This window comes from Saccostrea cucullata, unplaced genomic scaffold (genome assembly GCF_032062105.1).
Source record: "Saccostrea cucullata isolate Sc308-1 unplaced genomic scaffold, CSIRO_AGI_Scuc_v1 ctg3562, whole genome shotgun sequence".
Classification (NCBI taxonomy): Eukaryota; Metazoa; Mollusca; class Bivalvia; order Ostreida; family Ostreidae; genus Saccostrea; species Saccostrea cuccullata.
The window spans coordinates 10,411-26,586 of record NW_026932439.1 but is presented as its reverse complement, the minus strand read 5'-3'; the positions used below and the strand labels follow the sequence as shown (position 1 = coordinate 26,586).

At 33.9% G+C, this 16,176-nt stretch overlaps 1 protein-coding gene and 1 long non-coding RNA gene across 2 annotated transcripts; both read left to right on the top strand.

Moving 5' to 3' along the window:
• Nucleotides 1–5,975: 5,975 nt before the first annotated feature.
• Nucleotides 5,976–11,130, top strand: LOC134235144 (neuronal acetylcholine receptor subunit non-alpha-2-like; the record flags this gene model as incomplete). The annotated part of the gene is made up of 6 exons (XM_062717248.1): nt 5,976–6,146; nt 6,730–6,774; nt 6,999–7,108; nt 8,548–9,080; nt 9,382–9,557; nt 10,025–11,130. Coding segments are annotated over 6 exons (1,365 nt in total), but the record flags the coding sequence as incomplete, so codon positions are not given.
• Nucleotides 11,131–13,813: 2,683 nt separating this feature from the next.
• On the top strand, nt 13,814–15,763 carry LOC134235145 (uncharacterized). The gene is made up of 4 exons (XR_009985343.1): nt 13,814–14,106; nt 14,266–14,407; nt 15,285–15,351; nt 15,589–15,763. It is a non-coding gene; the product is annotated as an uncharacterized LOC134235145 (long non-coding RNA).
• The last annotated feature ends 413 nt before the right edge of the window (nt 15,764–16,176 follow it).

The following is a 16,176-nucleotide window of genomic DNA, read 5'->3' as shown; positions in this document are numbered from 1 at the left end:
AAGAAAGAGTTGACATAACGTGATTATATATCCACATCACGGAATGGAGTTTTGACATAATGTAATAAAGTATTGACATAATATAAAGATATGTTCACATTATGTTATACACTTTTTACACCACGTAATAAAGCACTGACATAAAGGTAAGATGTGTTCACCTCACATCATGATGCCCTCGCCGTAAAATAAAGATAAATCCATATTACGTAATAATGCTTTGATATAATAGAAATATCTCAAAAAAGGAATGGGCTTTTGACTTCATGTAATGATAAGTTTAATTATAAAACACAATTTACTTGGCGTAATGCAATTTTGACCTCACATATTAAAGAAATGAAAAGATGTAAAGAAACATTCACTTCACGTAGTAAAGTTTTAACAAAATGTAAACACATTATCACTTCACATAATGAATTTTTTACTTCAAGTTATGAAGTGCTGACATAATGAAAGGATGTATTTACTTCATGTAATGCAGCATTGACATGATGTTAATATATATTTACATCATCTCATAAAAAATGGACATAACGTAAAGATATGTTCACATCACGTAATGATAAATTGACATAATAAATGCATAGTTGTATGCTATAAGGCAGTGATGGCGTTCCATAATGCAGACTTTAAAGTTTTCTATTACCTACATGTAAACTCAGAGGTGTTTGTATGGAACGCCATGGCTGCCTTATGTTAGCTGACTTTATTATATGCTGTGGGTTTGTAATTATATGCTGTGGGTCTATTATTATATGCTGTGGTTCTATAATTATATGCTGTGGTTCTATAATTATATGCTGTGGGTCTATTATTATATGCTGTGGTTCTATAATTATATGCTGTGGGTCTATAATTTTATATGCTGTGGTTCTATAATTATATGCTGTGGGTCTATTATTATATGCTGTGGGTTTGTAATTATATGCTGTGGGTCTTTTATTATATGCTGTGGTTCTATAATTATATGCTGTGGGTTTATGATAATATGCTGTGGGTTTATAATTATATGCTGTGGTTTCGTTATTATATGCTGTGGGTTCATTATTATATGCTGTGGGTTCATAATTATATGCTGTGGTTTCTTTATTATATGCTGTAGGTTCATAATTATATGCTGTGGGTGCATTATCATATAATCTCTCGGTGTATTAGAAACTAGCTTTTTGAATTAGGACTTCTCGTTTTTGGAGGTTATACTTGCTCAAAATTGGCGGTAACTGCAACAGGCCTAACCGTACTAGGAACAAGTTTATTTTTTAAAAAAAAGATAGGTGAGCTAGCGCCGAAGGGAAGGTTCGTGGTTAACTAATTTATTTTGCCGAAGTCTTTAATGTTTAATGAGTATGGAGTCTGATTGTTAGAGGTATAATCTTTTGTGAAGTGTATTTTATAGAATTAAAATTATATTAGTGTGGAAGTATCAATCGCTTATTGTGTCTTGCCAATTCAATAAACTTTGAAAAGAAAAAAAAGAGATTTTTTATGAGGTTGACGGCATTATCCAGGAAGGTGGTAGAACTCACAAGCTAGATGTCTAGAATGTTTGCATTACGTATATGACGTAAGTTTTTTCTTGTGTAGTTTACATTAAAGTGTAAGTTACACTGTAAATAAACAAACTTCAGAATCAACCAGAAAAGACCCGTTCTACTCAATGACACAATGAAATTGTTATCGGACAGTCTATCAATGGTCGTTTTCACAGACAGCTACGTGTGAAGTTTTCCCAGAATGCCCGACCGTGAAGCCGATCGCTAGCAAAAAACCTCCCTTGTCTTTGTTTAGAACAATGAGTTAGTGACTCGGGCTTTTCCGTCAGAAAAAAGGGAAAATTTGAAGAATTACAATTATGCAGTTATCTTTAGAGTGTAAACTACACAATAAATAAACAAAGTTATTTAATGATACAACGAAATTGTTATCGTACGGTCTACCGGCCTATGGTAGTTTTCACAATTTTCCCGGAATGCACGACGAGCATGCGTATTCAAGGAATTTGGACTAACGTAGTTGCTAGCAATGAGAGTACCAATTTAAATCCCCGGATGAGCAGATGGCTTTATTTGTGGCACCACAAATAAAGCAATGTGCTCATCCGGGGATTTGGTACTCTCATTCCTATTACGGTAAGCCCTGTTGCAGTTGCCGCCGTTTTGAGCAAGTAAACTCCAAAAACGAGAAGTCCGGATTCGAAAACCTAGTTTCTAATAAACCGACAGAATATATAATAATACACCCACAGCATATAATTATGAACCCACAGCATATAATAATGAAACCACAGCATATAATAACGAAACCACAGCATATAATAATGCAACCACAGCATATAATAATAGACCCACAGCATATAATTATAAACCCACAGCATATAATAATACATCCACAGCATATAATAATAGACCCACAGCATATAATTATAAACCCACAGCATATAATTATAGAACCACAGCATATAATTAAAGACCCACAGCATATAATTACGAACCCACAGCATATAATTACAAACCCACAGCATAATAAAGTCAGCTAACATAAGGCAGCCATGGCGTTCCATATGTTTGTGTTTTGTTTTTTATGGAATCCGGATAGGGCCATGCAGTTTACTATCGCACCATCGAGCATCGACTTATTGGTCGATGGCGCGATAATGCGATGGCGCGATAACGATGAAGCGATGGTGCGATGACGATAGAGGTATGGTGCGATAGCGCGATGACGATGATGCGATGGCGCGATAATGCAATGACGATGGCGCGATAGAACGATAGAGTAAAAGTGAATATCGCTTCATCGTCATCGTACCATCGCGCCATCGTTATCGCACCATAGTGTCATCGCTATCGCACCATCGCGTCATAGCACCATCGCTTCATCGTGCTATCGTACCATCGTCATCGCATTATCTCGCCATCGCTTCATCGTCATTGCACGACTTTTTCAGCCATTCATACGCATGATCGTAGTCAGTTACGAGGGCTGTTCAACAAATAATGTCCAGAGCTGTATGACATACAATATAGAAATCATATGACATTCAGTTTGATTAGTTTTATATCATGACTTAATCTTTAACGAACTGCATTTTTTTGTAACCACTTTTCGTCACATACAGTAGTTTCACAGTAAGTTGTTTGATTTTCCAAACTTGAAAAAAAAATTAGGAATTAAGAAGAAAGAAGTTAAGGAAATCATAGGATCCGCCAAATTGCAGTATAAGAAGGGTCATACTCAAGAAAGTGTTCTAAAAACAATCAGAAATTGGATAAAAATGTTACGGACATGTGTTTTCATTAAAAGAGAATAATTACAGTGTAAGTGAAATCATTAAGACTAAATCCTTGAAAAGCGTTTTTTGTCTCTTTCCGAACACCGAGAACATTATTTTTTGAACAGCCCTCGTATAATGCCTTCCAATTTTAATAATAACCATGCGCACACCGGGAACTTGCAATGACCATGATAATAAAAAGACTGGCTTCTGGGGGTTCCCTATAGCTGTTGCTTTCCTTTACACATGATCCTCTTTAAAATGTGTAGGGGTCGATGTGTAGGAGGGGGTGGGTGAGGGGTCCAAAGTCATGTTCTTTATTCCTTTAAGTTAGTACAATAATCCCTGGAGGGTTCGGTCCCCTAACTTCCACCCCTTTGTCGAATCCACAACTGCAATCGTAACTTCACGTATCAGCCTAATTAATTTATCCCCGAATCATTATGGTTGCAAAAGAGATCTAACATAAGAGAAGATGGCCTATGTCAATAAACGGTATATTGATTAGCGAGAAAAAACTATTCATGTAATCGATGTTTAATCCGTCAAATGTGCACAAGAATTATAGAGGCCATTGATTTCATTTCGTTTAGAAGGTTGATTGTGAAAAACACGGTTATAAATAGTACCTTCTGTTTTGCGAGTAGTGAAGGTGTTCTATTATCCTTATTCCTAAATTAAAGGACACGAACTGCTTGGAAAAATTATATTCGTCAACGATAAGCCTTAATCTAATTTATTTTTTATGATGGAGATCCTAATGTACACATGATAAATTAAAACCTGTGCTATTTTTGTCCCAGGTACTGACCACACAGACGTATAATTTACCATCCATATATTTATGCTACTAAAAATTTACACAAATTCAATCATCGAGGGCTTTGTTAATTTATTTTTATTTGCTGACATGGATTACAATCGATTCGCCAGGAATTAAGACCAATCACACAAACTAATTCTTAGACATGGAAGGTATCCGAATTTGGTGTGTTGTTTTCTTCTTTCAGCTCTACGCCTCTGGTGAGTACAGTTTCGAGAATATTTTATTCCCGTAATACATGTAACGTGTTTCCTAATTTTTTTCCTTTTCTTTCAAAACAATCTTCTTAAAAATTACATGTATACACGTATTCGGATTTTTCAACAGTTTTTCTTTGTTGCCCGGTGTACGGCTGCAGCTATAGCTGGTTAAATTGTTTGACCATGCCAGTGATACATTGTATCCATACTATATACCTAAAAGTATACACTAGTATTTATTTCCTGTCTAAATATCCAGTGAAATATGTGGAGATAACGAAGTGTATTCGAGCTCAAAAGTCAATTAAACAATACAAAAAAGGAGCGGAGTTGGGATCAGGTGCCATGGAGGAGTGAGCATCCCTGCTCACACCCACTGTGTGCTTCTTGTCATGTTTAGGGGTAAAACGGAAAAATCGATGGATGAGTTGTGAATAATGGTCAAACAATCAGAAGGAATAAGTCGGTCTGCAATTGACATAATGATAAATTGTATTTATATTTGCTAACAAGGTAATTGTATCGCCCATAGAACATACGAAATGATGACTTTAAACGAGACTGCTGATATTCTTCAACTTGTTTGTCAATAACTCACCTCGTTTTAAAAAAAAATTCTTACGTAGAAAGGTATATTGCTTCATAAGTAAGGGAAGTTGGGGATTGAAAAGTTGTTAAAGTCGATACCTTTGTCATAGAGCTTTGTTGTTAGATAACCAGTAGCGATGTGGTTTTCTTGACTCCCACCTCTGATAGCAAGAAGAAGGTACAGTTTGGGCTTTTTTGTGCCCTAAAAATTTAATGTTCTTAAAAAGTTGTAAAATTGGCTTTAACAAGAGTTGAGTAGATGAATATGATAGATTATTAATGAATATGACATGAAGGAGGATCGTTCTGGAAATATGACGTCATTAATTTGGTTTATTTCTAAGTTTAATGCAAAAACGCCTCAAAATGATTTATTTCTGCGTTTATTTTCTTTTAGAGAACAGTGTCTGCCACCGTCGCCCACTTCAATTTTTTGATATATTATGTAAACTGCTATGAAAAATCACATATCTCAAAATCTTTGTGGACGATGGTGGCAAAGTATTTTTTCTGAAAGGAAATTCCACTGAAAATTGAAGTCTTCTGCAACTTTTTAAGAAAACACGGGAAAATGCACAAATTAATGACGTCAAAATTAGCATTCGGGAGGTCATTTGAGACAAATGATTTGTGTATTCTTACTGCATGGATTTCCAATGATCAAAAAGAATGAATTTTAATTTCTTATATCACTTTCATATTTCATATTTTGGAAAATTACAGGGCTTAATTTGTATTGAAACTGTACCCTGTTCTTTAATGTGATCTTGGGGTACAAATATTGCATACTAACATATAAATGTATATATAACACTTATAATGAATTTAATTCAATTTGAATTTAAAAAGAAAAACCGTTAACTGAAAATATGTTTCTTTGTTTCCTTGATTTCCACTCCTTATCTGCAGCATGATTATTTTTGTTTGAGGTTGAAATTTTTATTAGGTGGATTTTTATGTAGTTAGCTGTTCTATATTATCAATGTCCCCATGTAACATGCAGTTTGTTTGGAAACCATGGTACGTACACGACATCGATAGGGCCCATCGATAGACGGATGTCAGTTTTCAGTGAAATGCGTAATTGTGGGTGATACCTATTTTATATTTTTCAGTAGGATTTTCGTATCTCCTGGACGACCTCGTGACCGCGGTGTTTCAGTCCTATAAGAGGGAGGTGCGGCCGTACTGTGACGACATACGGGACTCCCCTGTAGTGGTCACTATAGACCTGGGGGTCAGACAGCTGGTAGATCTGGTAAAGCATCTGTTACACTCAGTGTCTGTAAAACAATCTCAACTTTGTTCAACTATACATACTTGTATTTAGTAGTTTCTTTACAATGTTTGTCATCGTTACACTTCGCACTAAAACTGGTATAAGGCAAAAGTATCAAGAAGAGTTGTGGAGTTTGCTACAGCTGGAAGGATATGGGTTCGAGCCCCGGTTGGTAGGTTATGGGTTCTAGCCCCGGTTGGTAGGTTATGGGTTCGAGCCCCGGTTGGTAGGTTATGAGTTCGAGCCCCGGTTGCAACAAACCTAAATTTATATGGCAACATTTCCTTCGTTTATACGTTTGACTTAAAAATTGCGGATCCTTACACTGTTTGAAACCTAGGTACTGTATTGTACCATAGCATGATTTATTTTAATACTCTTCGATTGGTGGGTGAGTGGGATAAACAAAAAATATATGCTTTGATTTAATATGCTTAGATAGGAAGGAAGTCAAATATAGCATCAAATATATTGTCTTCATTGTCAACAATAATTTTTATTGATAATAAAAGAATAAGATGAAGAAGAGAATTTATATTAATTAATATATTTGATGTTTCAGAATGAGCCTAAACAGACCATTGACGTGACGGCATGGATGAGAGTGGTAATGCTTTTAATGATAAAGTCCATGTCTGTATACAGATAATGCACTCAATGTCTACAAGTTACCTGTAAAATTAATTATCTCCGAACTTCAAAATTCTGACAAAACTAACGAGGAATCCCACGCTCGCCTTCAGAGATAAAATCAACATTTCGGTGAATTAATCAAATTGTTTTTAAATTGTCATCTAGTGAAAAGTACAGTCAGCACTGCGTTCATTTCAGGATTGGGTCGACTGCAGGTTAAGGTGGAATAAGTCGCACTATAGCGGAATAGACAGGCTGGCTGTCCCACAGGACAAAATCTGGATTCCCGATCTCACCCTCTACGACACGTATGATATCAGAGAGAGAGAGAGAGAGAAAGAGAGCATATTGCTTCCTTACCTACTCACTGCTGTCATATGTACATAAATCATTTTATACATATTAAAAATATAAACAGAAATACCATTAACATGTTATATACTGATATACTTGTAGTAAAGCAAGGAAGTTCTTAGACCAAGACCCAGGATCAGGAAACAAGTTAGTCAGAAATCTTAACGGGAAGTTTCATATTGCGCTAAAATGATTTAGTTTTAAGCCAAACTGGGCAGGATAAAAATGATTATAGAAAGAACGTTTAAGAATTTCAGTTCGGAGTGGGGACAACCTAACAATGTTAACTGGGACAATCTAACAATGTTAACTGGAGGGAGGAGCAACTTGTACCTTTAAACAAGATGTGTTTGTGAAACAGTATGCGCCCGACGGCAACAAATATTAAAAAAACATATTTTTAGCATAAAGGTCACATTCAAGGTCACCAAGTCATTGATTTTGGTGTCGTTTGAAAGATATTGATCAATGAAGTATGCATACTAAAAATGAAGTCTATATCTTTCATGGTTCAAAAGTTATGGTGAAGGTTCAAAAAAGCTATTTTTAGCATATAAGACAGAGTCAAGGTCACAGGGTCATTGACCTTGGTGTCATGCGAAAGGGCTCAATAGTGGAGTGTGCATGCCATATATTCAGTCTCTCTTTGTTCGTTCAAAAGTTATGGCGAAGGTTAAAGTTTGCCGTCAATAAAGCTATATTTAGCGTATAGGTCACAGTCAAGGTCACATGGTGTCTTTTTAAAAAGCTTAATAAGTGTTGTATGTATACCAAATATGAAGTCTCTATCTTTTATGGTTCCAAAGTTATGGCAAATGTTAAAGTTTGCAAAAAACCTATTTTTAGCCTATAGGTCACAGTCAAGGTCACAAGGTCATTGACATTGGTGTCATTTGAAAGAGCTTCATTAGTGGGTAGGCATACCAAATATGAACTCTATTTCATTCATGGTTCAAAAGTTATGGCGAAGGTTAAAGTTTGCAGACAAACAGACAGGACAAAAACAATATACGCCTCGGATCTTTCGATTCGGGCACATAAAAATCATAAAGCGTAATATTATTAAGGGCGCATAACTGTAACTTAGCTCCAATTCATTTTCATTCTATGAAATGAACAGTATGTATACAAGCAATATTATGGGAAGGGGTGCTACCCATTCCCCGTCTCCTACAGGCATGTGAAAGTGAGCCTTGTCTGTGATGTCATTATCACATTTTAAGCTGAAGTTGATAATACATGTAGCTACGCATACAAAAAGTGTAGATTATCAAAATTTTGACGGAAGACCAAGTTTGTTTCCAGATTCTGGGACCACAAGACAGAAGCAAAAAACATCAGCATATACGCAGAGAAATATTTCTACATGATACATGTAATTGTTTTCTTTCAGAACTGACGTGAAGGGACTACCGGGGATGAAGGACTATAGAGCCGTCGTCAACAGCAATGGCCGGGTACAATATCAGTTTCCCTCTAGCGTCCGGACGTCATGTGCAATCGACGTCTATCACTTTCCGTTTGATACCCAGGAATGTCGCCTGGTATTTGGGTCGTGGATCTACACTGGCGCAGAGGTGCACATCGTCAACAAAAGTTCCACCCTGGATATGTCTAGTTACGTCAACAACACGGAATGGGACGTCACGAGAGCTGACGCCTCCAGTGTTATCACCTATTACAGTAATGTATCCTATCCAACAATGGAGTGTATCTTGGGGTTAAAGAGGAAACCTTTGTTCTACGTGATGAACCTGTTATTTCCGTGCTTCTTGGTGTCCTTTATGGCCGGTCTTGGCTTTATCCTGCCCCCTGAAGCCGGAGAGAAGGTCAATCTGGAGATCACTGTCCTTCTATCCCTGGCAGTTTTCCAGCTGGTCATCGTAAACATGATTCCGGCGTCAGGAGAAAATCCACCTTTATTAGGTTTGTTTTCCATGGATTCTAAAGCTCGATATATCCATTAATACTCCTCTTCTCTTCTGAACTCATTTATTACGATTTCGCCCTCGCATTTGGAATTAATCATTAATCATATATAAAACCTTAAAGGAAAGGAATTTTGCATTAGCTGTATTAGCCCCATTTTTCCAAATTTGCATGTAGTCTGAATGGAGGAAATCTAAACGAATGAAAACTTTTTATGATACCATTTTAAATTTAATCGACTCAGAGAAAATATAGAGGAGATTTTCCTTGCAGTAACAATCCTACTCTTCCTTTTCAGCTATTTACTTTCTCGTGTCGATGATCTTGGTTGGTCTGTCCTGTCTTATGACAGTGTTAGTTCTCAACATACATTACAAGAAGAGCGGTCACGTGTCCTCAACAGTTAGGAAATACGTCATCAGGCCATTGCAGACGATAACGTGTGTACATGCGCAGTACGACCACGATAAAAACGTAACTGAAATATTTTAATATGAATATTTTTGAATGTTTAAAGAGTATTTAAATTAACGTAAATCTTCTATCGAGTCCCAAAATCGTATTAACTTGTTGCACTTCTGAATTGTACAAAAAAATATAAAGGTACCAATCCAGTTTTTAAGCTACAAATTATAACTCTGCAGTATATGTTGACTTTAAAATTCAGCACATATACCGCGGTATGTGCAGAATTTTTTATGAAATATATGTATCTCCAATGCATGTACTTGTATCAAAAGAAACAGATCACCATGTTTCATTGCGCCAAAACAACTATACCTTTTCAAAATCGGGTTTATTAGTTTCATTTTGATAGATGCTGCAATGTTGCTAAATTTATTGCAGAAAATCTACCTGTAAATCAAGCATATAGTATATATATCAATCACTCAGTGAAAGGAAAAAAGAGTAATTTTCATGTATATGATCTGTTATTTCAGGATAACTTGTACATCGAACGTTATAAAAGAAAAGGAAACATTTTCCATTTTCCTTACCCAGAAGAATGTAAGCGACGTCAATATATAGACAATGAAAGCCAAAAACAACAGCAGCCTCTTACTGTGGGGTTTGAGGGACAATTACTGGAAATATTGAAGGAAATAAGGGAGTGTAGTGCCTCTATCCTCGCCAAACAGGAGAGGGAACCAGAGAGTCTTGACTGGTCCTCTGTCGCTGTGGCCCTAGACAGAGTGTTCTTTGTTGTTTACCTGTTGTTCAGTATTGTTGTGTCTCTCTCCATTATGCTGCAGGCAGCATTGGGGAAATAAACGTAGACTGTGCCATTAATAGAGACAATGCGCCACGAAACGAAGGTTTCATTTATGCATAATTTTGGATAACAAGTAGTTAATATTGTGCACAATGTTGGTATTTACTAATTCAGTTGGTATTTTTTGTGTTTGTTCATGTTCTTTGAAAATAACTAGACTCTATAAAATGGCAGTCTCTTCATTTTCTCTCCAAATACTTTATACAAATTGGTCCTGTAGTTTTTAGCTCTACTGGTCAGAGACCATAAGAGCTCATGCGATAGTAAGGTGTCTGTCGTCTGCCCAGCTGTCTGTCTGTCTGTCTGTCTTTCCGTCCTGTAAACAATTTTTCAAAATGCTACTCCTCTCACAGTTTTGATCTGATTTCAATATAATTTTGGCACACAAGTAGACAAGACAAGGTACATAATCTAGTGCATCGGTTTTCGATGAATGGTGTTGCCATTTACTAATAATAGAAATGATTGTGAAATACTTTGAAAATGCTACTTCTCCCACAGTTTTGGTCTGATTTCAATAAAACTTAGTACACAAAACTAAACTATACTAAAATGCATAATTTATTACATCAATAAACGATGTTGCCATAGTAACCGGTACTAAAAATAGAAATTTCTGTGAAATTCCTTTATGATATACTTTCAAAATACTACTTCTCCCACAGTTTCGGTGTGAATTTGTCCCAAAAAGAAACTTAATGAAGAATCATTATTATATTTATTGCTGTTATTAAGTTTCAAGTTCCAATGGCTAGTAGTCTTCTCTTCCTCTGTTATAAGTACAAACCAGTAGAGCTACAATCTCGACAGTGACTTCTGGTTTTTGTTACATGTAGTGTCATATTTACATCAATTGTTTAATGACAGAATGATATTGATGTGGTGGTTTTAAGTTACATAATTATGCACAATGAATATCTGTGTCAATATTTACTTCCATTGTCTTTTTGGTCTTCGTTAGAACAAAATCGACCCCAGATGCTGTGTTTAATTACATACTGGGTCGATGACGAACCATCATGAGTCAGTGTTCAAAGGTATATTCATGTTGGGTAAATGGAATTACACATGGTTACATTACACTTTATAGATATTCAATATTTAATTGGGTCCTAGATATTGAACTGTCATTAATACAAGTCTAGTCCTATAATTTCCTAGATGATGACAATGTATATTGGTCTGTATAATGTTAAAACTTTAATTTAAACATCTGTGTTTGTATAGTTTAGAGAAAGGTAACCCCCAAAATTTTGAAAAAAAATATCTTACTGATCATAGGTTTAACTGAAACTCTGCCAATGCTTTTTGTTAAGTTGCTTATATATCCATCATTTCTACATAAATGAGTAAAACAATATGAGAAAACTTAAAGGAAAAACTCATATAATATACTAAGTTTTCAAGTAAAAGACATTTTAAGATTTGTACCATACACAATATGGTTCCCAGTACGTAGTATCTGCTTATCAGCTTGGTTATTGTAAATATAATGGAAAATTAGATTACTGTTTATCAACTTATATCATTGCTACGGTGTAGTTTTGGCTAAACATAAAACCAGTTAAAACACTAAAGAAAGTTTAGACTCTGCTTTAAATGAACATGATTGCAGACTTATTTAGAGTTGTCTGATAGATCAGCATTACTAGCATTTAAATCAGCATCAACTTCTCAAAAATACATCAACACGAGTAGTTACATGTGTATATAATAGTTGTAGTGTAATTATTATGGGTTGACACATGATAAAAGAGATATAGACTTAAGCTGCAGGTCAAAATAAATTTATTGCATGATTAATCACATGTTTGCAATATTTGCCAAAAAACCCCAAACAAACAAATTCTTTCAATTTGATAAAGTAAACATTTTTCTTGCATGTTTGATATTGTTTCGTGGTATGTGCACAATTGTTTGCATTTTGCAAGTCAACATAATCAATAGAAAAATGATTTCAAATTGGCTCGAAGGGACAGAAATATGCCATCATAACCAATTGGTAGGCAACTGCAACTTTTTGACACCATGTCGTGAGATTTTAAAAACTGCAACATTTTTAAAAGTCTTCAGAAAATTATTTAAAAAGATTCATTTTAAAATATTCTCGAGGACTTCATTGTGATTGTTTTTTTTTCTTTCCAGAATTGGATAAAATTCCACATACAATTGATGGTTTCTTACAAAGCTTTTTGTGTGTTCGAAACAGAGATAATCAAATTACATTAAATTGCATATTCATACATATCGTCACATGAAAAGAATATTTAGCATTTGCAATGTAATTTGGATTCAATGTGGAATGCTCAGAATGTTGATTTTTATTCATGCATGATAGTTATGTTAATTAAGAATAAATTAAGCGTTTTGTAGTTTTATCCAAGGTTAGAATGTGAAATATTTTCTAAAATACCTTACATATATAAAGTACAAAATTAATATGACATTGATATCTGACCATGTTACCAATTGAACTTAGATTTGTGTAAATTTAATTTTCCATTTGTTATTATAAACTTTGAAATTGAAGCTGGTTGATTGTATAGTTTTTATAAATGCATGATTGTAATTTCTGCACTAATGATGACCATGATGAATCGACTTCTATAATTTAAGCACATTGTATTCCTCTTTTTATTTTTAGAAAGAAATACAGATGAATATGCTAGCAATGTTCATTTGAATCTATATTTTATATGTATTGAATCATTTAAACTTGAACTACAGAGTTCCTTAGAACAGAAATGTTTTTAAACAAATTGATCTATTAGTACTGTGATACAATATACATATATTGTAAATCTTCTTTGTTGTTCATGTTCACATGTTGACTGTACAAGTTCAGTTGCTGAATTGTCATTGTACAATCAACATTCTAAATAAATAAAGTTTCGCTGAATTCAAAAGACACAGATTTTACAGTCTTAAACATTCCCGTCAAATTTTGCTCCGAAAGATTTGATAAAAATTGTGGGCATTTTTATTTTGTAAGAAATTCTTTTGGGATAGACACATTACATTTTTTGATGAGTGGAGCTCAGGAAAGATAAAGTTTGTAAAGTCGGTGGCATATTTTTTTTTATTACGTTCATATTTTGTTACAAATCAGGTTTGTCAACAAAAGAAGTTAAGAAAATATGCGGTGTTTCTTAAAATATATCAATTTTTGTGTTCAAAATCCTATGTTTAAATCCCCACATTTTTGTGAAGGAATTATAAATTATTATAAATCCCGTTCGAATTAGATGATGTACGTTTTAAAGTTGTTTATTTACTCATGACAAAGGAATGGTATCAAACCTGTTTTGATGATGTATATGTGGAAATAACCTAAGTGACTGAACTTCCTCAAATAATTAATAAAGTCGGTAAATATTTACTCCTTTATTTACTACATGTGTGACTTTTTAATCCCATATAACCTCTAAAAAGCTGAGGACAATCCTGCATGTGTTACATGATTGGTGGAATTAATTAAACTTTTCACAGAATGGACGCATAAATTTATTAAGAGGACTATTTGCACTGACCTATTTACAGCTCAGGAAGGAATGGGGATTTTTGAATTACGCAAGGTAGCCACAAAACCGGTGTTACGATGAACATGCAATTCATGCATAACCCATTTATGTTAATTAATCAGATGACTTGGACATAGTATAAATAGAGAAAGAAAACCAGAAATTTGTTATAAATCGTCGAAGATGAAGCTGATACACATTGCATTAATTGCTTGTATTCTTTTTTCAAGTGAGAATTATTTCTTTCAAATTATTAATTATAAAAATATAATTTCATTAATTTACTAATTTACTTTAATTATTTGCTGCTTAACACATTATGACAGTTCAAGAATGGGTAGGCACAAAACTCGGATATACTAGTCTATACTCTTCTCTCTATTCATAGGTCTTCAAATGCATTCATCACAACCGCTGTTACCAAAGGACTTAAAGAATCGGGAGAACTTCCGGTGCCCTGATATAAACAGTCCCTATTGTACCCTGGACGGGGCCAAGAGATATAAGAACGCCTGCGAAGCCTGGAAAGCGTGAGTAGATTAATTTCGCCAAATACATTTTTAATGACTTCTTTTCTCTGCATAGTGTGTTCTAGCTGCCTTAGATTTGTACAAAATAACATGTTTTAACGAAATCCGCCATCAATAATATAACTGATCACCTCATCTCAATACTGTAATAATAATAAAAATTTATTTGACCGAAACAATTATACACAATATATCTCTTCTTTATTCATGTATACATTATAAATACATTTAAGAATGCATATCCCATTTCCTTTAATTTTAAGCGATATAAAATTTAGTAATTTTTTTCTTGTCAATGACATTTTTTGAGGGACATTTGTTTAGCATAATTTTATAAAGTAAATGAAGTTTTATTCTTTATAGTTTTCGTAATATCTAGACTATATTTTATCAGTTAACAGATAGTTCCATGCATTCAACTTTATTCGAATAATTTACGCAGCCTAGCAGCAGACGCTTTGAAATTCAGAAAAAAATTCATTTTAAATTCAAAATAAATGTATAAAAATATCTCTAAGTAAAACGTACGTATAGTAAATAGGAAAAAAGTTAAAATACAGCCCAAGGTCAAGCAGGTTGACAGATATTTAGTGACGAAAATAAACTTTCCCTTGTTTTTGATGACGTACATGCATGTTTCCATGAGTGACGATTTCGTTATTTATAATGTATTTACTTAGCAAAAGTTTAGAACCCTGTACATAATAATTAATTTCAATTTTTATTTATACAGAAATTGACCCTTAGTTCTGGCAAAGCGTTTTTGCCAATAATCATAGTCAGTGACGTTTTCATTATATATATGCATTATGATATGCACGTCAAAATTAAACATCAAATGAAGAATTACAAAATGCTGAAACTAAATGTTTTACAGGTACGAAGAAAAGGTCAAGCCCTGCACGTAGCACAAAAAGGTTACGATGAACCAAAAGATCATAAAGGTATTTACACATGTATTTATAGTTGTATTTTACTCAAAAAATGATGCTCAAACAATGATCAGAATTGAAACCAATTTATAATTACTTATTCATATAAACATTCTCTTTTACTTAAATATTTGTAATCCAGATTTTATTATTTCCCGCTTAACTTTGGAATGAAAGTAATCTTACCTGTAATAGTGTAGATTCTGTTTTCTCAATGAAATTACACCTGTATCCTCACTTTATTTTCAGGACATCATTTTGATGGATCTCACACTAGAAGTTAGCCAACCCATGAAAATCCAGATTCTGATATTGTATTTTATACGCTTGTTTTAGTATTTTGTCTTTTGTTATATTTATACACCTATTTATTTATTTTTATCAAATTTGTTAATAAATGGAAAATAAATATTTTTCCAAATGCTTTAGATTTTACTTGTTTTATGGAATGTAAAAATACCAACCACAGTCAATATTTTTTTGTTGTTGTTTTTTTTTTTTTTGGGGGGGGGTTAATTATTGGATATTTCTGTGTCAGAAACGTTCTTATGTTTAGAAAAAAAAAACAACAACAACACAAGAACGCCATGATAATGACAATGATAAACAGGACTTATATAAAGTGCTTTTATTATCGCTGAAGCAAAATGCAAAGTCATTCAATAATGAAAAAAAAATAAGTAAGCAAATATTAAAAAGTAACACCTAAAAGATCACAATTGTAACTTAAATATAACTATTTTACCCCTGCTTTTAAAATAATATATTATAATAATAAAAGTCTATAGAATATTGATTTACACCTCACAAACATGTAACGGCTTCGTTGATTTTTAA